This window comes from Trachurus trachurus, assembly GCF_905171665.1.
Source record: "Trachurus trachurus genome assembly, chromosome: 7".
NCBI lineage: Eukaryota > Metazoa > Chordata > Actinopteri > Carangiformes > Carangidae > Trachurus > Trachurus trachurus.
The window spans coordinates 17,297,034-17,319,581 of record NC_139901.1 but is presented as its reverse complement, the minus strand read 5'-3'; the positions used below and the strand labels follow the sequence as shown (position 1 = coordinate 17,319,581).

The window sequence follows — 22,548 nt, the reverse complement described above, 5'->3', positions numbered from 1 at the left end:
AGGTAGCAAGCATTTCAAGATGAAATTTTTGTATATGCTTGAGCGCATGTCATGTGTAAGTGTGTGTATGTTTTACTGTGTGTGTCTGTGTCACGGGAGCTCCTGTGGGAGGAGTGAACTCTGCCTTAATCTTCCTGTGCTGACTCAGAAGGCTTATTTCTAGAACATGCTGTGTAAAGCCCGTATCTCCCCTGTGACTATCCCCCTGAGTGCGCCTTGTGTATGTGTGTCTGGTGTCCTTACAGTATTATCCACCTCCGCCACACAAAGTAATCCCTTTGATTCAATTCACTCTAATAGGCGTAAAGCCCAGTGATGATAACTCGGGTAATAGCCAAGACCATGAATTTAGCATTAATCGTTATTTTCCTTGTAAATGATTCAGTGGAAAATTTTTGTGTTACATCCATACTGTTTCATTCTCTAACTGTGGTGGTATGTGATAACCTACAGAACTGTGGCTGCCACCAACATGAACGAGACCAGCAGCAGGTCCCATGCTGTTTTCACCATCGTCTTCACACAGAAGAAACACGACAGCGAGACAGACCTCTCCACAGAAAAGGTCAGAGGAGACAAGAAAAACAGACACCCTCTGCTTCCTAAATTAGACTCTGAATGATTCACACTTAACCATCTTTATTACAGTTTTTTCTCACGATTTTCGATTTTCTAGTTTGTATCTTTGGTTTTTTGGATCTCTACCCCATCGCCCTTTATGTTGATGGTGGAAAAAAGAGAGAGCCATTTTAGATTTGACTTTTAGCACTTCCGCTTACTGCAGAGGGACAAAGACCACAGTGTTATTGTTAATACAATGCCAATTGTGTTTAGCCACTCTATCAGATCTTACTGCCAGGCTGCATCTCACTTGACAACAACAGTTAAGTTTAGAATAGTTTACACATATTACACATATTTTGGAGACTTTGATTTGTTAATATCTTGAACCGTGGAACACCATGAACTTCCTCACCCTCTCTCTGTACATAATTCGTGTACATTATTTATGAGCTTGATGCAACTAAAATACACTTCCTCTCTCCCTTCAGGTCAGTAAAATTAGTCTGGTAGACTTGGCAGGGAGCGAACGAGCAGATTCCACTGGAGCTAAAGGCACCAGGCTAAAGGTAAGACTCCTATATTAGCCGGCCAGCAGCTGCATCAACACTTAGTTGATTAGCATCACCTTGATTGATCTTGAATAAAATTGTTTTGTCTCCGTTTGCAGGAGGGAGCGAACATCAACAAATCTCTCACCACGTTAGGAAAGGTTATCTCTGCCTTGGCCGAAGTGGTGAGTGTCCCATGTCTATTTCTATTGCTTTTATTCTCCTCCTCCTCCTCCATCTTTTTGGTCCTTTTCTTACCCTCTACAACTTGACCCTGTCTTCTTCAAGGAATGAATGTTTGTAGCCTGGCATGCTGTAATGTCTTCCTCTGTTTTCTCTCCTCTTGTCCTTGTAACGCTCGCTTACACAGGATACCAGCAAGGTAAACCCTTTGACAGCTCCACCACTAACCTCTTGATTCCTCCCAGAACACAGATTTGACAAACCTTTGCCATGTGTAATGCTGAAGTTGCGACTCAAAGTTCTGCTACCACCATTGTATTACCCTGTGCTGTGCTTTTAGGCCCCATGCACAACAAAGTCCTTGCACAGTAGCAAAAGTGCATCAGATCAAGCCTGCATTCATTTTACTTGACCACTTGTCTATTACATACATACAAGGGATTTGTCATGATGCATCGTAATATTGTTCACTCTTTACTGCCATTCCTAATAATCATTATTACCGTAAAACAGAAAGCCTTACAGCAGTTGTCAGTTTTCTCTCTGCCAACCAAATGAATGATTTGTTTACTGCAGAGCAAGAAGAAGAAGAAGAGCGATTTCATCCCGTACAGAGACTCTGTTCTGACATGGCTGCTGAGAGAGAACCTGGGTATGGGCATTAATATCACCTCATAAACATGCTTTTGCTAATGTGACATTTATGTATGTGAACTGTTAAGTGAAAACCCTATTTGTGGACGGCAAGAAGAATTGAACCATGTGTATCATCTGTAATATGAAGTAGGGTTAAAAAAAAAAAAAGATGGAACTGGAGCTAGTGTACATTACTCTCTGCCACTTTAAGAACACTACTGTCAGCAGGCTGTATTTCAACCAAACTAGACAAGTGCACCCATCTCATCGGTCCAGACATGTAGAGGAGAGGTGTACAGGCTATCTTCAATCTTAGCTGGCACATGAGTACATATCAGTGTAATGAGAGTGCAGTCCTACATTAGTGGAATTAGTAATCAACTCATTTTGCTTTAGTCATGTTTTATTCCCTGATCAGCATTTTGACCTTTCATTGCTATGGAAATCCTCTAGTGTTCTGCAACAACTCTGACACAGAAAAATAGTGCCTTGATGCCTCTACTGATATTTCATTTTCAGGCGGAAACTCCAGAACAGCTATGGTAGCTGCCCTCAGTCCAGCAGACATCAACTATGATGAAACACTCAGCACACTCCGGTAAACTGTCCATTCAGGATATAGATGACAACATACAAAATAATGCAATAAGATAATTGTTCACATTTATTTAGATTTTAGATTTTCAAGCCCCTCCAAATAAACATGTGATTGTGATTTTTTTTTAGCTACGCTGACCGAGCCAAGAACATCAAATGCAATGCTGTCATCAATGAGGATCCCAACAATAAGCTGGTGCGTGACCTGAAGGATGAAGTGGCCCGACTGAAGGAACTGCTCCGTGCCCAAGGCTTAGGAGACATCCTGGACAGTGAGTTTTCTGCTATCACAGCAAGCCATAAATGCAGCCACACGGCATCTGCCTTCTCTCTCAGGGCCGACCACATGTTGGCAACGTTTTCTGTCTTCATCACTGTCTCATTCCTTTCAGCCATTCAGCTTTGTTTCCATTGCAGTGCTTGTACCTGTGCCTAGTGCAAAACTAAAATGACTTTAACAGCTTTTAGAAACTTTTTCACCACCATACAGGTTTATTATACCTCCTTTCAGAGTAAAGGGAAAACATGTATTTTGCACTATATATAATTATTACCATAGAACTAAATTTATAGAATATTTGGATGGTAGTGACTGACAAAACAAACGGTAGTTTAAAGCTACATTATAATATCACACTTCATTTGCTGTACACAAGAGTAATGGTTCATAGCCTAGTCAATTAGAGACATAATATGCCCATTAATAACTCCTAATATCTGAAGTGATTAATAACCTGCCTGTTAGCTAATGCCTGCTTAGATCATGCCTAATGACATGGCACTTAACAAGTCATTCCATGTCATTCCTTATCGTCCTTATTATCATCGTCATCAACTCTCTCTGAGAAAACAATGTCTGTAACCTTTTCCTCTCATTCTACTGGTGCTGACCTCTGACCCTTCTCATCTTTTCCTGCCTCCCCTCAGTTGATTCCATGGGGGATGATTGCCCAGGAAGTGGATTCAAATGTGTGTATATGTGTGATAGTCATGCATTGTCTATCACTATTTGCGCTATTAATAAGAGCTAACATTGCTTACACCCCCTCATTGATTGTATATTAATCTGCTACAGCTTTGCATGTAAATGCTTAAAAAGCAAAAAGGAATCTCAAATGCAAGGCTTCCCTTAGGTGTGCTGATCTGGCAAGGGTTAGCATGCAACTAGGTTAGCATGCTTTGCGCTTGTGTTTCTGTTATTTTACAGAATGATGGGGGTGAGGCAGCTATTTGCAGGCTCAGATAACAAGTTACTGATGTGATATACCTTTTAGAAACTCTACTTTTAGTCTAGCTTGTCTGTCTTCCCCACCTCCAATGCACCTGCATTGTTTTTCCACTATGCCGGCCTTTGATTCACTTACTCAAGCTTCTTCTCTTGCCAGTGGTCTTTCTGCTCTTTATTTTGTTTTCTTTTACTAATTATTTGCTGCAGGTGACAGTGTTCAAAGCATTAGAATGGCACTTCTCAGTTGTCAAACTGAGGCTCAGAGCTACAGATGGAAAGGTGCATGATTTTGAATTTCTATGTAGCTACACCTGAGGTGTATGTATACAGAGTTGACCACCTTGATGTGTTGTAATAGTTTGTATTGAATAGATTTCTAGTTTACTAGTGTACCCTCTGCTATATTCGCAAATATCCCCAACACATCCCCCTTTAACTCGTATGCACTGTTATTCTACCAAAAATTTGATTTCCACCTGCTTTACCTCAGGTGTGGTGTTAGAAGCATTTACCTTTTGTTGCTGGTATTTCACTATATGCTAGGTTTTTTTTTAAAGCAAAGTATTGATCTGTTTTTAGGACTTAAAAACAGTGACAGCCGTGACTGGGAGCATTATGTTAACTGTTTGTATATCCTTCCCACTTTTGTGGATGCTATATCTCATCCGCACTTTGAGGGAATAACTTCAGATTATATACCAACAATGAACTGATTAGGTTTTGGTGGTCAAAAGACCACACAGTAAGAATCACATTAGATCTGGCACAAAAAACCACTGACAGGATTAACTGATAAGAGTTTGGAGGGTAAATATCAAACTTTTTATATGCTAATTACAAAGGAGGATAAAATGATGAAGTAATGACATTTTATGTCCAAAAGGTCAGAAGTCAACTCATAATGTTGCGTCATATTCAGTGGTTTAACTCGGGAACAAAAGAGGAGATCATTCATGACCATTTTTCCTGCAACTTGACTGGTTGGTCGAGGCAGTCGCCTTTAGGTAATTATAGTTCTGGGAGATAAAAGCCCAAAGTACCAGCGTACCAGTGTCAACTGTATACATGTTCATCTCCGAAATAGCAGCACCTCCCAAATCAACATAACATCTGCTTTTATTAGCCTTTTTTATTGGTTCTTGGAGGGGACAGTCTATGTTACCCCACAAGTGCTTGTTGGGTTTTTTTGACATGAGGTGCCTGACCTAACAGTAAGATCGCCGTTGCTCTGTCAAAATCAGTGTGTGAAAGTGCACCCACGCGTGTGTGCGGTGAATCCAATTACTCGACAGCGGGCTGAACTATGGCAGCATGTGTCAACAAGCCTCACCTGTCCTCCCTCTGGATACTTTTGCAGTCTCCATATCTGTCCCATCCTGTAGTTGGTACGCTGATAGTAGTTTTCACACAGTGTGTTTTCATCTGTGTTGGAGTTAAAAGTTAAAACAACAGAGTGACATTTGCCTATTCCTTAAACTCCCACATACTGGAAAAGATGTGCTCAGAGTTAATTGGTTTGCACTGTAACTTTGACCCACATAGAAATAACCCTGTGAAAACTCTCTAACAGAGTGCAAGCTGAAATCTAATGAATTTATTCTGGAAGTTGAATAAATAGAGTTTAGACTGTAGAAAACGACCTGGAGTGAAAACTGCTGCTGTCTAGCTGAGTGCTGGGTGTTTGTCTTAACCTTTTGATGTACAACGTGTGTCTTACATTGGTCTTCCCTCCCCTTTGTCTTTTCTATTTTCCCATCTTCTTTCCCTTCTTTCTCTTCCTATTTGTTATTTGGTTCCTCCATTTTTGTGTGGTTTCTACCCTTTATCCTATCCCTGGGCCTACCCCACCTCTTTCTTTGTCGCTCTCTCTCTCTCTCTTGCTGTCGGCTTAGACCTCAAAGACATTCAGAACAATAAGAATAGATACTTGTCAGCCTCAGAGAACCAACGACCTGGCCATTTCTCCACAGCCCCTATTGGTTCCCTGACAGCCTCTCCATCCTCTGGCTCACTGTGTAGCCAGGGGGGCCTGCAGTCAGTCACCAGCATCCAGGAGCGCATCATGTCCACACCTGGAGGAGAGGAGGCCATTGAAAGACTCAAGGTAAACTATTTGCCTGTGTAGGATTTAGTTCACTTCAAATCACACTCAAGTTCAGTTATTTTTTTCTCACAGTCATTGAAATACTTGGATATATATATATTTTTTTATCTTTTCACCTAACCATCAGTTTAGCTGACTTGTGCAGTGCTCTGTGCATCAACAGGCTGGCTCATGAATGTCAAATAAAGATGTCTAAATAGAAGGAAAAAAAATTACTAAACATCTTTATGCCTGAATACCCCTCTTGAATACACCACTATATTGTTGTCGTTGTTTTTTTTTCTGTATCTGCCACCCAAATTATGTTCCTTCTATCTCTTGCCATGATAAATGTAAATTTACAAGTGTGTGTGGCATAGGAGACAGTGGTTGTTCAATATGAGTGGATGTTGGCTTTGTCCTCACTGCCACCAGGCTTTATAAAATCTCAGCCAAAGAAAGTGGCTCATGAACTAAAACTGAAACTATCACTGCTTACTGTTTATTAATAATTACTAATGAGCTGCTGGACATATGGATTTCCCAGAAGGGGATAAATAAAGTATCTATCTACTGAAAAAAAATGAAGGAATTATTCCACACTGTAATTGCAGCTGGATCTTTTCCAAAAGCTGAGAAATCTGTGAATAGATTTATAGATGATTAAAAGCCCAGAAACACATATAATAAAACCATCTCCACCAGTGCACACAGTGTAGTATTTGTTCAGTAAATTAGAAGTTCATTTAATGTTGAGGTGGGTGTTTTTTAGTTTCCGCCCACACACATAGATAGCCTTTAATCAGAACACACTTTGCCTGTCAGTCCTCGTGTGGCCTCTCGGACTTATGTCTCTCAGGCTCGCTCTGCCGATAAGGGAGCACGTAGGATTGTAACAACCAACCATGAGGAGCTGCAGTTTCCATGACAACCATGGTGCCCAGTCTGTCTGTCATCCAATGACGTCAAGCACCAACGCAGATACGGAGGAAATTGGACCAAAATAGAACTAGTGTTATTGGCTTTAGTAGTGAGGCACATCATATCCACATTGAAATGGCGTTGCAGCTATTTTAGTGATTCAGAAACAAAGATTAGAGCAAAAGTTTAATTAACTAAATAACTAGCTGCACAATCAGTACTGTGCAACTTATCAGTTTATTGTAATCTTAAGCCAAGATCATTATATAATAATAGCAATATTTAACATTTGCAATAACAGTCTGGACTCTCGCACATTATATCAATAAACTGAACAATAGTTGACAAAATATCTCACTGCAGATGAAAACAAAATTGTGGGTGCACTGCATGATTTCAAAGAGCCTTAATCAACATGATTTGTTTGTAATTTCCATAATACAGAATTATGTTAGGCCCTTCCCTTTTCTTAAGATTTGAACCCTGATTATTTTTTCCACTTTCTACTGTGAAAATAATGCATTCAATTTGTTGAATGAAACATTAATTATATTATTCTGATTTGAACCTCAGCTCAAAAGTTTGTAAATCTGATCAATCCAGACTGAGTGTCCCTGTTGTTACACTGCTAACAGGCAGGATTGTCTTACACTTGTTGTGTTTCCTGTGTTCAGGAATCAGAAAAGATCATTGCTGAGCTCAATGAAACATGGGAAGAGAAACTGCGAAAGACCGAGGCAATCCGCATGGAGAGGTCAGTGCTGATGAACAGTATCTTTTTTTATTTCCATCTCTGCCCCTCAATGGGGGCGACGTGTGTCAGACATGCTCCTCCACCCCTCCCTCAGTATATTCTGTCAGTCTTAGACAACCCCCCACCCCCCATAGCTCTGTCTCTTGTCTTTTCACCCCACGGTGCTGTCTATTTTACTTTCTGCACCTATCTGTCTTATTTCCCCTGCACTCATTCTGTCCATTTCCTTTCATTTCTCTGTCGTCACACTCTGCTGCACAATCGCCCCTCTCACATCCTTTCTCCCCCTTTATCCACTCATCTGTAACAACAGACATCAGCCGTGTTACCGTCCATCCACAGAGTCTCTGGTGCCATTCTCTGACTGTTGTCATTCTACAAATCACTTGGTGTAATGTTACACACCATCATTTCTAATCCTCTGGCTTTTAGCAGCCTGAAGGTCTTTGCCGGAAATAAATATACACAATTACAGTATATGTTTCAGTGCTGCATAAAAGCTTTGCAAGAGAATGTATGCAACATGCTGTGTGAATAAATGTTCAAATTTAACTGGTATTCCTGAGTTGACAGATGTTTTTGCCTTCACAACAGGGAGGCCTTGCTCGCAGAGATGGGTGTGGCAATCCGTGAAGATGGAGGCACTCTGGGCGTATTCTCTCCTAAAAAGGTAGAACAGACATGAGACGCAGACATTGAAACTAGGGGAATTGTGTCAAATATCCCATGAGTGGTCATGATCACCCTTCCACCATCACTTCTCGACTTCTGTTTTCCATGTTATCTTTTTCCACGAGCACACGCCCTGTGCAGTCGCTGGCTTTTCTCGTCTGTACACTTTATCATTGTGTCTCTGTTTTTCCACTCTTTGTCATTTGCTTCCTTCACATACTCAGCTTAGCGATGAAAAGCCATTTGATGAGCAGTTTGATTGTTTTCCCACCAAGAAGGTTTGTTTAATTGAATCAGCAGATGAAGCACCTTCCCTGCATTAGGTGTAACCCCATTAATGACAGACCTTAGTTTGTAAGTTTTACCAGTGATTCAAACATGAAAAGTGTGTTTATTTCCATGGTTTGTGTAAGATTTGATCGGTGAAGCATTTAAAGTAAAGATTTTACATCGAAAACTAAGGTTAACCCTTGAGAGTAATACTATCCTAATACAATGGCTAAGTAGATTAGTCAGACTTATTGTCATGATGCTTATTAAATTACAGGCAGTGGTTTATTCTCATCACTCTCTGTAGCTCTCCCAGTAGAGGCAGCAACATGTAAACTGGTAGACATGTTACAATCCTGACTTTGCCGACAAGCATAAACAACAGTTATCTTTTAATCAGTGACTCTTCAGCACCAGCTGTCACTAGATCAGCTTTGCTTTCAGAAGACTCCCCTCTTTGAAATAATCCTTTTTAAGGCATGTTTCCACAACCCATCCCCCCACTGCTAATTGTGTTAGTTTTTTTGTTCTTTTTGTATTGTTTTTGTTCACATCCATTTGTCATCCATTCATTTTTTTTCCTCTCCTTTCACTCACTGCCGCTCCATGGGTTAGCATTTTGCAGAGAGGCCTTCTGATCTCTTTGCAGACTTTAATGGGGTGTTTTCCCCTAAGAAGGTTTGTGGTTCAGAACAGTAGCATCTAGCATCCGTTGTTAGTTGATCTGTGATATGTCTAGACCGTAGACGTGTCCGATTGGTGTCACAAGCCATCAGCAATGTTTGTTGTGATTCTTCTTGATTAGCATTTTTAATATTGTCATAATTTCCAGGCTGTTGAATATTAATGAAATTGAATCCAAGGATTGTATTGATACCAACCTATTTACTATCTATATGTCCTTGGTAGACTCCACATCTGGTTAACCTGAATGAGGATCCTCTCATGTCGGAGTGTCTGCTCTACTACATCAAAGACGGGATTACGAGGTAACCAAAACTTGAGTGATGACTCTGAAATGCTGCATTTGATGTTACGTAAGTGAAACTTTAAGAGTCAGAGAGAACTGGCTTAAAACCTGCCACTGACCGTCTGAAGTTACTTTCTCTCCCTCTTCGTTCTTTTGGCCCTCTCTGAAGTGGACTATTCCCTTTGAGTATATTGTTACAATATCACTGCAGGGGGAGGGTAATAGATGGCAGAATCATAGTTGTAGTGACTTAGAAGCGCTGCCTTCTTATAAGTAATGGTTTAAAGGTTCCATTTAATTTTCTGGCACTGATATTTTGCCAAAATGGCTGCCAGAGGAATGGGAGAGCAGAGTTCACTCAAGTCAAAATGGCCTCTCTGACTGTGATTGTTTCAGGGTTGGTCAAGCTGACGCTGAAAGACGACAGGACATTGTTCTAAGTGGTGCTCACATCAGGGAAGAGCACTGCATCTTCCGCAGCGAGAGGAATGCCAATGGAGATGGTGAGGCCCTGTATTATGAATTTGATATGAATTGTATTGATTGAATATTTGGATTCTTATTTTATTCTTCTTAAACTGAGCCCATAGTAAAAAAATGTACTAATTTTCTACTCTAATTTATTGACAGTCCAATATAACTCCTGTCTGAAGTCCTGTACACACCTACAAAAAACAAACGTAGGCAGACAGTGAATAAAATGGGTGTATTATCTATTGTGAATGGAAACAGTATATGCCTAAATGTCAGTAATGATCACACCCGATAGACGACACATTTGCTCTTTACAATATCAAATTAAACGGAGTGAGTCACTCAGAATGAGTCACTGTTTATTGATTGGTGTGGTTTCTGTTGAAGTTATCGTCATGCTGGTGCCTTGTGAGGGATCAGAGACCTACGTCAATGGCAAGCGTGTTGAAGATGCCATCCAGCTTCGTTCAGGTACGTACCTCATCTTTGTAAACAAAGTTGTAAATCTGATATTTGTCTTATCTCTGTAGCAACTTAAAACATGGAATTGGATTTTCTTTGGACTTCCATGATACATAGTTATGTAACGTTGTTTATAACATCATTGTTTACATTAAAGTAAGAAAAACTGGAAAGAGGGTGAGGCTCTGGTTGGTTGGTTGCATTTACTGTTATTTACTGTTTACTGTCTTTGTTATTGTTAAGCCCTCCATCTTTATTCCTGCCACACGTGTGCCCCACCTTCTTTCAGGTAACCGAATCATTATGGGAAAGAACCATGTGTTCCGGTTCAACCACCCAGAGCAGGCCAGAGCTGAAAGAGAGAAGACCCCATCTGCAGAAACCCCAGTAGAACCAGTGGATTGGACATTTGCTCAGAGAGAGCTCCTTGAGAAGCAGGGCATTGACATGAAGCAGGAAATGGAGAAAAGGTATATTTCCTATTGGCTTTAATTCAGTTTATTTCTAATGGTGTCATTCAAACACAGATTGTATGGTATATCACAAACTGTGTCATGGATTTGACCATATATTTTTACTCTTTTATGTAGGCTCACAGAGATGGAAATCTTGTACAAGAAAGAGAAGGAAGAAGCGGACCAACTTCTGGAGCAACAGCGACTGGTGAGTTCAAATAAGCTGGTATTTAACCAAACCCACTTTGCAATTTTATGGAGTCTCTCTGTTTCCTGTAATCTTCATGTTAGAGATCGCAGACAAGCTAGTTGTAACAACACAGTGGGTTTAGTTGATGTTAAGAGATGATGATTTTTGCAAGTTAGGTATATCACCATCAAGCAGACAGTTTCTTGGATGTGTGTGTTACTTTGAGTGAAATGTATGGCAGGATTTTTGCCATGACTGGAATTCAAAGTTAAAGCATGGTTAGCTATGGTCAATTACAATTGGAAAGCTAGTCCTTGGTATTTGAGAGAGACAGTTTCACTTGGTCCATTTAAATCCAACTAGTACTAATTCTCACACTTTTGAGATATGTGTGTGTGCGTATGAATCACACCTCTACTCTTAGCGCATGTCTGTTCTTCTTGCATGGAAGTTTTTCTGGTTTGAAACGGATGAGCTTTTACTCGCCAACCTCTTGAGTTGAACTGATTTTTCCATAGCAATTTGATTGATCAAGGATTAGACTGTAAAGCTTTCCCCTTTCCAAATCCCTGTTTTCCCCCTTCCTGTGTCTTCTTCTATAGTGGATCTGAATCTTGCAAAACAGCAATGTACAGTTAAAGTGGATTTGATATTGAGATAAACATTTATTTAAAAAGGATTAAATATTTGACCACATTGAAACACTTTTATGAAGTGATGCTGCTTTTGCACGGTTCATGTTAATAGCATGTTTTCTTAACTCACTCAGTACTGGTTCTGGACTAAGTTGCAGTGTTTGCTGTTGAGCTGGTCATCTCTGAAGTGGCTGTTGATTTGCTTGGATTAGATTTCTACTCTAGTTTTCTTGCTCTTGTTTTATCCTGAGTTTCATCTCTTCAATGCAGTTGCTGACATGTACAATGCATTGTGATAACAATAATTCCTGCTGTAGTTTTTGATGGATAGTGACAATGTGGTTTCTCATTGACTTCTTTGGCTACCTCTCTTCGCTAGCCTTACCTGTTATCTTGTAGCACACCGAGGGCATGGCTCAACAACAGAATTATCACTGCTCACAGTTGAATTAGCTTACTCAGGTGGTGCTTTGTCTCAGAGCTACAGGCATCCGGTTCAGACTCCCAGGAACATAACATTCAATTCAAGCCATAGATACAATATCAGACATACACAAGACCTTAATTATCTGTACCCACTGGTTGTGATCTGTAATGTTCCTTGTCTACAAAAAAAAATGAGAAACTGCATTTTATTTTCCAACTAACATCTTTCTTGTAGTGGATTAACACTTTAACCTTCATTTCTGCCTGTCCTCTCTCTACTGGCTTTTTGATCAACTGCAAGAAAATTCTATCTTCTAACTCACCGCTAATACTAAAGCCACTCAAACCTTCTGGACTAAAGGGGGAAAGCTCCAAAATCCATCTACATGCATGCCACTGTAGCATGTTTGGGATCCAGCTTTCAGATCACAAAATTTTTCAATTAAGAAGAGGAATATCACAAGACAGTACAGAAGTGCTACAATTAGCAACTATCCTCTATTGATATTTCCTTTCTAATCATGATAGTCATGCTTTACCTTTATTTTTAATATCAATATGCAACATTGGGAACAAAATTGTTGAAGGGGAACTCCCCATTTCTGACACGTTAAAACTCTTGGTTTTAGTGAATGTTTTAATTAATATACATTTATTTATATCAATATTACCAATTCATTGGAGATAATAAGAAAAGCAAACTGACAAGAAAGTCAATGGAAACTACTGTTTGTATATACATTTGTTTGTTTTTCTATCTTTATTTTGAAAATAGCTCTATATATTATGCTGCATGTTGCCATACATCTTGTATAGTAATGATGTATGCAAAATATTCCGATTTTTGAATACAATCGCCCTCTTCGGTAAAAAGTCTCAAAATTCTGAGCATCTGTCGAAGCTAAAACATCATACTCTTATTTAGCTTATACTTTTGGGATGGTTGAAGTTCCCATGTTGCATATTTATACCTTTTTAATCATTCTTTTTTTCAAAGAACAACATCTTTTCATCCTATCTTTGATTTCCCATTGTAATTTCTGCTTTTTTTTGGGAACCATTTGGTTTTTGTCCTTTGTTGTTTTCTCAAGGATGGAGACTCTGATAGTGGGGATGACTCAGATAAGAGGTCTTGTGAAGAGAGCTGGAGACTGATCACTTCCTTGAGGGAAAAGCTGCCTCCCAGCAAGCTACAAACTATAGTGAAAAAGTGTGGATTACCCAGCAGCGGGAAGAGAAGAGAGCCGGTCAAAATGTACCAGATCCCTCAGCGACGCCGCATCACCAAGGACTCCAAGTGGGTGACCATCTCAGACCTGAAGATCCAGGCTGTTAAAGAAATCTGTTATGAAGTAGCACTCAATGATTTTCGCCACACAAGGCAGGAAATCGAGGCACTAGCTATTGTAAAGATGAAGGAGCTTTGTGCCAGCTACAGCAAGAAGGACCCCAACGAGCGGGACTCGTGGAGGGCGGTGGCTCGGGATGTCTGGGACACTGTAGGAGTTGGTGATGAGCGTATTGAGGACGTCATCACCAATGGGACGCGAACAGGAGGGGTTGTAATGGATGAACTAAAAGTGCACATTGATAAACTTGAGGACATCTTGCACGAGGTAAAGAAGCAGAATAACATGAAAGATGAGGAGATCCGTGCTCTCAGGAACAAGATGGTCAAAATGGAAAAGGTCCTTCCACTCATCACCCCAGAGGGCCAAGAAAAGCCACCCAGTGTAGGCCCCTCGACCTCCCCAACCATAACGCCAAGTCCTCGAGATGCAAAACCTCCTGTGCCAGAAAAGCCTGATGTAGAGGAAGTAGATTCACAAACAGGCCAAAGTACAGGAGATGACTCTACCTTAAAGCGAAGCCAGATGCGCTGGATGCGTCAAGAGCAGTTGCGCCTCAAGAATCTCCAGCAACAAGAGATCTCCAAGCAGCTCCGCCGGCACACCGGACCACATCGCTTTATTCCCCCAGAGGACCGCAAGCTGCGCTTCCCCTTCAAGAGCAACCCTAAGCACCGCAACTCCTGGAGCCCTGGTACTCACATCATAATTACAGATCAACAGGTCATTGAGCTAAAGGTGCCCAAAGAAGCTGTAGAAGAAGAAGAGGCAGAGAGTCAGGGTGAAGGAATGATGGCTGCCTCAGTTGTCCAAGTCACTCCGCCATTACCAAGCCCAGCAGTCCAGCTTAGAAGTAAAGACTTGGAGCAAGGTTTGAGCCAAGGTCACAGACATAACTATAGGAACAACCAACATCAGCAGCCCCACGAACGAGGCCGCAGCAACTCTTTTAACCACCGCCAGCGGCCCTCTGGCTCCATGGAGTCACTGCAGCAGTCTGAAGGCAACAGGAGGCATAGCCAGGCTTTCTACCAGCCCCGCCACCATCAGAACCAGCCAGCACCTCCACAGTCACTCCATCAACAGCCATGCCACTATAATAGTATGATCTATACAGATGGAAGCTGCAGTGGCTACCAGCAGTACCATCACATTGACCATGCTAACCATCCAGTCAACTTCCAGGCACCACCGCGAATGCGCAGGCAATTGTCTGCCCCTAATCTAAAAGCCAGCAGAGAGACGACAGTCTGAGTGGGACTTGTGGACTAGTTTCAAATACTTTTAGTAGGCAAACACATTACAGATCACAACAGCTCAGAATCATGAGTCAAACAGCTAAGACAGACTGTGACCTTTGCACTTGATCAGCGTGTTATTGGTTGATCCAAAAGAATTGTATGTATTATAAAAAGACATTTTATCATCGTCATCATCATAATATATGCTGTTTTATCAGTTTTTGCTGCATTGTGTGCGCTATCATCACTAGAATTAGGAGAGCTGTCATAAGGAATTGAAGCCAACAAATGATAAGGGGATTGTTTTTGCCATGCCATGCCTACTCTTTTCATTTTTCAACACATGTGACAGTTCATCAATCATGCTTTGATTTGCAAAAAATTATCTTCATGGTTGAATTTATGAGTTTACATTTTTTGCCATTATAGTATTGATTTATCAAGAATGTTTTTCACCACTACAGTATAAACACATTGAAGTGTTTAATTTGTTGTTGTTGTTGTTGTTGCAGCCCAAATTAGCAATCAAAAAACACCCTATATTTATTTGTTTCGTTGTACAATGTGACTGAATGTCAGGATGGACGAAGTGGTTGTTTTTGCAGTGTCAACTTTTGTTTTGTTTTTTAAAACATTGACTGTCATCAATCATCAAAGGCCTTGATCTGGAATCAAAAGACCAGTATGTTGGATATTTTAAAACTGATTATTGAATAACCTGATGCACTAATCAACTACGCGACTGCCTTTTAAATAGACTGAAGTAGTGCTCAAAGAAAGTGGTTGTCAAAAAGTGCCTTTTAATGCACTAACTGTATTAATATTATTGTTTTTCCCTTTGTTTTAGTTTAGTGCTCATGCACAAGGCTTCGGCAAAATTTTGTGAAAGCAACTTCACACCTTACCTAACCAAAACTAACTTTTTAGAAATAACAAATTGCTTCATTCATTTTCCTAGCAAGCAACTTCATTGATTGATTCTTTCTTAGATTTGTTTCAAATATATAACTTCCACACACTATTATAGTACTTTGCACGTCCTTAAGTCATGGATAAGCTGTAATTAGCTAGTTAGTGAATACACTAATGATATTAGGCAATAAGTTACTGTATTCTTGAATAATTCAATCACCCCTGACAAATTGCCCACATTTTATATAATTATATGTTTCTTTCCAGGATATTTTCATGAGAAATTATCTTTTAATCCTGGAGTTTACTTAAGATCCTATCAAATGTAAGAACCACTATGCTGAAATGCTGGAAATGGACCTAACTGTATGAAAAGGAACACACAATTATCAGTTTGTCAGTTTCATTGTAATGAACAACACATTATGAACTGCTCATGAATATCATGATTTCCTTCAAGTCTAAAAATTAGATTTTTGGTTTGTGGTTCACTGAATAAGCACAGAGTTCACTGTGCCTTTGAATGGATGTCCTGAGTGTTGTCATGGTTCCCAAAGACTTGCCTTGAAAATGTTGGAGGGAGGACAAAGACTTGAAGTGCCTGCATAATGTTATTAAGGACACACATCTATGTCAAATGAAGTTTTTTAGGATTTAATTTTTTTAAACTGCATCAAATGCCACATTCACACAGTGTAAGTGGAGCTATCAGAGTGATAGTTTATGAAATCAGTCTCCATGTCAGTCCTTCGCCTCTGTAATTTAACTGATGCATATCTGAATTAGCAGCAAGTCTGCCTGTCAATCTCCTTTCTTGCTGCATCTGTAGCTTTAAAAGAACCCATTCATTATTACATTTCAGTATCAGATGGCCTTCAAATCATTTGAGAGAAACAGTGACACTCAGCAGCATGGGAAAAATCTTTAAGGACTATCAACATGTTCAAGTTGGATTTAGAATGATGAAATTATTATCTGTTTTATATTTTAAGTTTTGACAGTATATACTCTGCCTTACTATGCTGTAACAAAAACCAAATGATATCATGACATATGCAAGTCTAGTTCTCTTCACCCGACGCCTCATGTCTTTATGACTATCTTTGCATGCAATAGCTTACATTTCTTCAGCTCTAATAAATGCTCCATTAAAGAATGTTATTTAACATAATGCACTGGTGCTGACAGTGACCAGGTAAGCTGGAAAGAAAGCAACATCAAAAGGACAATGTACCTTTTACTGTTCTTTATGAAATATACAAACATTGTCTGTTAGGCCTCAGTTCAAAGAGTGAGTGTTGTATGTCTGCTTTTTGAATCTGCGTTGTCAAGTGCCTCATTGTGGCTGTGTACCAAGTTGTGTTGCTTCCTTAATCAAGCACTTTGTGCAAACATACCGTATTCCTTGGAACAGTATTGTTCACAGGTTTTAGAAAAGGATAAACTGAATCCCTGTGTTTCTGGAGATTTATTTTCAAAGTATGAAATAAAATGACATGCTCCAAGTGCAGTTATTGGTTATATATGGGTGGTATTTGTTTTTCACACTCAATAAACCAGTTCAGGGACAGAGACACATCAGTACGGTATATGTGAACTACACAGCAATGACCATTTGAGACATTGAACAACACCTCATTTTAGGTTAAAGATACATCTGTATTAGGCTATTGTGTATAAATTGTATGTATTAAGATTATATACACAATTATGTCCCTGGAAGTTGCATTTTCACATTTAACGTTTACCCATTCAACATTGTTTTTTTTAAAGTACCACATTCACATGCTTCATTATGGCACACACTGTTTTAGAAAAACAGCCTCCAGCATTTACATTCAGTACAACTAGCTTGGTGGAATTTCCAGAGGTTGTTTGAAATAGAGATTTCAGCTTTTAGCTTGTTGGTAGGATTTCAGCAGAGTGGAGGTTAATGACGAGATGAAAAGGCTGCATTGTCTTCCCAGAAGACACTGAACAAACAGGATGAGGTCATCGGGACCAATGCCTGTCCTGCTCTGATGAGAATGGCGCCCCTCATTGGATTACAGTTGACTCAGCTTCTAGCAGCACCTCTCTAACCCTCTCTTCCAATCCAGCCGTCTCTCTCAGAATAAAACATGTTGCCTCACTCATTAAAAAACAAAAGTGGTTAAGGGGGATAGAAAGTAGAAAACACAATAAACTCCTTTACCTTTTTGCTTTTTTTGTTATTATGGACAGTGGACATGTGATTCTTGATCATATAAAAAAGTTTATCCTCAGAGATGGTTTCATATGATCGTCCAACAAGATCACAATTAGGCCTGGGTCAATGTTCAATAATATTTAATATGTCATATTTTTGTAAATTTCCCATAACATGAACATATTAATATATTTACCTATCTATTTATTTTGCACTTTTGCACAATCTGACCTGCTGCCCAATACAACTCCGATCTCACTGCTTTGCTGATTAGCTTTAGAGCTAAATCTGGCATATTTACATATTGTATGTTCATGAATATGTCCCGTTACAAATCAACAAATAAATGAAATGAAAAATGACTGTACATTTTACCTTGGCATTTGACAAATCAAACAGCTGTCTAGTGGCAGCATCACCGCATAAGATATTTTAACACTTGAATATAAAATACAACAATTATATTGATAAAATGAAATAAATGAAGCCCCTCACCCCTCAGCATTACATGTAGTGGTATTTAGAGTGTACTGTGTGGAGATATTAAAGTTCAGATATTGTCCAAGCCTAATGACTTTATACACTCTGATCAAATATGCAGGGTTTCAGTAGAGGTCTAACAATGTACAGTAAGGGAAAACATAGCAAACTGCCCTTCTGTATGTCTTCCATGTGTCATTTGGAGCAGTAACCAAAGTCATCAGTGCTGAAGTGGTAGAAATCAAACTCTGCTTTCATTATAGATGTTCAAAAAGGAAAATGAGTCACAGTGTGTGTTTTGGGTGTGAGTCTGGCTCTGATGGCGAGCTGAGCTCACCTGTTGTTGCGGTTGATGGACACTTGTCCATGTTCTCTTTCCTCTTCCTTGTGTGTTGGTGTCCAGGTTTACGAGAGCAAATTGCAAGAACTTCAGAAACAGGTGGAGACTCGTTCACTGGTAGCTGAGACACCTGATGAAGAAGAGCTGGAGGAGGAGGAGGAAGAGGAAGGTGTGTACTGTCATTTTTTATGTAAAGGTTTCATTCATACACTGTATATTAGCCCTGGGCATATATAGTATATACATTCATATATAAAATGTACTCTATGTTTTCTTCCACATTTTCTATCCAGAGCCTAAACTACTGGGATGTGCGTATAGTACTTCATATTTCATAATTAAGAAAATGTAATATCAGCCTCATTGAGATTAATTAAACTTTGTTAATATTGCCATACTAATTACCCATTCAAGATATTCAATCAAGTAATAAATGCTGTAATCCTGAAACATGCTACTAATTTAAAATAAACCATTCAGTCTAAGGGACCTTACTTCAAGTTCCTCATGGTTTATCCCATCATTTACAAATCACCTGGCAACCATATTTCCAATCATGCAGCTTTTCCACAATAAATGCATTTCCCTACCTTCCAAGCTCCCACTGATTTCCAATTTCTTTAGCGGCACTGTGAAATCCAACTCACAGATAGTTGATTGAGATTCTTACTACCTTGATGACTAGTCACTTCAAATCTGCCTGACGTAATTAAAAATATACTTCTAATGTGCAAATTGCCGTCCTATCCCATCCAGGTAGTACAATGTTCAGTCATAATAAAACTAATCTCTCAGACATGCAGGAATGGTCCATCAGGTTGAGAGTAATAGCAGGCTATAATTATTTGTATTTGTATAATGGACTAAAACTCTTTGTAATTGAATAATGGACTGTAGCTTTAAAGAACAAACCCAGTGCCCCCATTTTGTCACTGTTTGTAGATGAAATACTTTTCTGCAGCTGACTGTAAACTCTGATGTAAGATGTCTCTGAACACATCACACATTCAGACCACAGGCACTAGAAATCCCACAGGAATTACTTGCAAGAACCATGCACTGAAATTATGAATGATATTTTATTCCACATTATGGCTTGATCAGAATTACAGACACAAATGTAAAGTTCAGTGGATTATGGTAGGCCATGGTCCCTTTTGGCTTTATGTGCATTTACATTGTGTGTGTACATACGTCTTTACGTGTATATTCATCATGTCAATGTAAACTCCCATCTCCTGCAGTGCCATGGACTCAGCATGAGTTTGAACTGGCACAGTGGGCCTTCAGGAAGTGGAGGTACCACCAGTTCACCTCCCTCCGTGACCAGCTGTGGGGAAATGCTGTCTACCTGAAGGAGGCAAATGCCATTAGTGTAGAGCTGAAGAAGAAGGTGAGCAAAACAGTTTGTGGCTATATGGCATAGTTTTGAGAGTAAAGAAAAAATACATAAACACATGCTTCTTTTTTTTTGCAGAAAAGAGTTTTCAATCCTTTGTATTGTAAAAGGTCAGACGGTCCTTCACTAATGTAATCATAATATACATCTGCTGAAATGAAACACACTCTTAGTCATTGTACATCAAGTTCTGGGATGTTCGACTATGACGCTTGATGATGGTGATGGGGGATCTGCTGACCAAATTCCTAATTACAAAACTGCATGGTGATATCATGAGAGACACCGCAAATCAGTTCCACAGCTCCACACACACGCTATTTGGTCTAATGTGATACCAGTGATTTAAAACTCAACTTAAAACATAATGTACTGTATGTTGCACAAGCCAGTCATTGTTAGTGGAGTCTTGACTCGTTATATACAGAAATTGAATGTGTCACAAATCAGAGGCCACAGTCCATCCTTCCTATTAGAAGACCAGTGTTATTTATATCCTTGTTTAGTTCAAGGAGCTATGTTATTGATACTGGAGATGGGTCATCTGTCCGAGATGTTTTCAGAGAATTTGATTTATCTTTATGTTTCATGTATCTGTAATTTATGTCCAGTGCTGTCAAGTGGTTTAGCATTTTGGCCCCCAGAGGGTGCTGGGCTGTTAGAGGCCACAAAATGAAGGAAGAAATTGATTTGTTTGACCTGTCAGCCTTGATATATTTGCAGTGAAATGATACCATACCATATTTCTTGATCAGAGCTATGAAATCAAGCTTTTAAGGTGCACCAGTTCTGAATTTTATGTCACGATCCTTAAAGTCAGGAGATACCATCTTTTTTTTGCTGTCGCATTTCTGAATGTCCTGTTCCTCCTCTCCTCTCCTCTCTACTACACTCTTCAGGTCCAGTTCCAGTTCGTCTTGCTGACAGACACGCTGTACTCTCCGCTGCCCCCTGAGCTCCTGCCCCCTGAGCCAGAGAAGGAGCGTGACGCAAGGCCCTTCCCTCGCACTGTGGTGGCTGTCGAGGTTCAGGACCTGAAGAATGGAGCCACGCACTACTGGTCCCTTGATAAGCTCAAGTAATCACCATATGCTACGTATTTATACAGCTCATCTTTTACACTCAGTGTCCTATTGTCACTGCAGTCAATCTGCCCCAAAGTAATACGACTAATAATAAAGCGACCCGTGACACCGTGATCTGTATGTCTCACAGCATCTCTTCCCGTCAGCCACTCTCTCTGCACTTCTCATTAATGCTGAGCGCACTCTGTCGTCATTTGCAGGCAAAGGCTTGACCAGATGAGAGAGATGTATGACCGCGCCGGTGAAATGGCCTCCACTCATCAAGAGGACGGCGAAGGCACTCTGACAGGAAGTGACCCCTTCTATGACCGTTTCCACTGGTTTAAACTAGTGGGAAGGTATGTAACACTCCAAATAACACACATATGCTATAGTATGACAAAAAAAGATACCATGTTTGAATGCTATTTATTGTGGATGCTGTTTACTGAAATGTATCTGAAATAACATCTAAATAAGATTAGATATGCTTTCACACAGACAGCTTTTGGGATCCATTTCTTTTTCAATGGATCGACACATTTACTTTCATTTCCTTTTTCATTTTCATGGTCAAATTTTTGTTCCACAAATTCATTTACTGTCTTAAAGGTCATATAAACCCATAATATCACATGTTTTGGCATCTTATGTAATCACATATGTCTATTTTTGTTCATGTAAATCTTACTTTTGTCATGTTGTCATGTTAAGACCTTGATGTTACCTTTTGTGATTTTATTTTGGTTATTTTGATTTTTTCCCCCATGTCATTTATGATGTATTCACTCATTTAACGTTGAAATTTAAGTTGTGGATGTGTTTTTTTGTTTGTTTGTTTGTTTGTTTTGTTTTGGTCATCAATTATGATTTCATTCATCCATTTTTATGATTTTGCTGTGTCTGTTGCCATTCTCATGTTGACACCCTTCAGTTCACACAAAAGCTTGTTAATATAATAATAGTGTGTTTGGATAATGTGGAAATATGTGGCATTTTGCATTCTATCCTCTTCCAGCCGGCATACATTAGAAGATTTAAACGTTAATCCTTTTAAAATGACATTTCATGTGGGTATAATATAGTCACGTTCCTATAAACTGTGCTAAACCTAGCAGCTTCTTGTAATAGCTGCTCCTTATGAAATGAATCCTTCTGTTACTTTTGCAGCAGCTTCAAAGTATTATAAGAAAAAGATCAATTGATTTGGTTCAGCTAATAATCCTATTGCACAAGTATAAGAAAGTAAGCGTGTGCTACTGTATCTGCTGTTGCTTTGCATTTTAAACAACATAAAACTATGTTTGTCTTTTTTGTATTAGTTCCTGCATGCATAACAATGTCATAATTTACTTTACAAGCTACAGTGGCCTGTTGAAGTGTTCTTTTACTGCTTGTAACCTTTCCTTGGTTCTTGCCACTGCTCCCAAACTACCAACCTCCTCAGCTCCCCCATCTTCCATGGTTGTGTCAATGAGCGTCTGGCCGACCGCACACCCTCGCCCAC

At 39.6% G+C, this 22,548-nt stretch overlaps 1 protein-coding gene across 3 annotated transcripts in view; it reads left to right on the top strand.

Annotated features, from left to right (window-relative positions):
* The window catches only part of kif1b (kinesin family member 1B), a 57,270-nt gene that overhangs the window by 18,967 nt on the left and 15,755 nt on the right, over positions 1-22,548 (top strand). Inside the window, exons 7-25 of one of the 3 annotated variants that reach the window (XM_083976120.1) lie at positions 454-565; positions 1,053-1,130; positions 1,232-1,297; positions 1,872-1,947; positions 2,451-2,529; positions 2,658-2,800; positions 3,456-3,497; positions 5,649-5,860; positions 7,435-7,514; positions 8,109-8,184; positions 9,366-9,445; positions 9,823-9,929; positions 10,288-10,371; positions 10,652-10,832; positions 10,953-11,025; positions 18,642-18,747; positions 19,823-19,971; positions 20,877-21,055; positions 21,263-21,400. In XM_083976120.1, coding sequence (XP_083832246.1) covers positions 454-565; positions 1,053-1,130; positions 1,232-1,297; positions 1,872-1,947; positions 2,451-2,529; positions 2,658-2,800; positions 3,456-3,497; positions 5,649-5,860; positions 7,435-7,514; positions 8,109-8,184; positions 9,366-9,445; positions 9,823-9,929; positions 10,288-10,371; positions 10,652-10,832; positions 10,953-11,025; positions 18,642-18,747; positions 19,823-19,971; positions 20,877-21,055; positions 21,263-21,400 — 2,061 coding nt within the window. Of the gene's footprint in view, positions 1-453; positions 566-1,052; positions 1,131-1,231; positions 1,298-1,871; positions 1,948-2,450; positions 2,530-2,657; positions 2,801-3,455; positions 3,498-5,648; positions 5,861-7,434; positions 7,515-8,108; positions 8,185-9,365; positions 9,446-9,822; positions 9,930-10,287; positions 10,372-10,651; positions 10,833-10,952; positions 11,026-13,159; positions 15,950-18,641; positions 18,748-19,822; positions 19,972-20,876; positions 21,056-21,262; positions 21,401-22,548 lie in introns of those variants that run through there. The other 2 variants (XM_083976121.1, XM_083976122.1) reach the window with 2 other exon arrangements.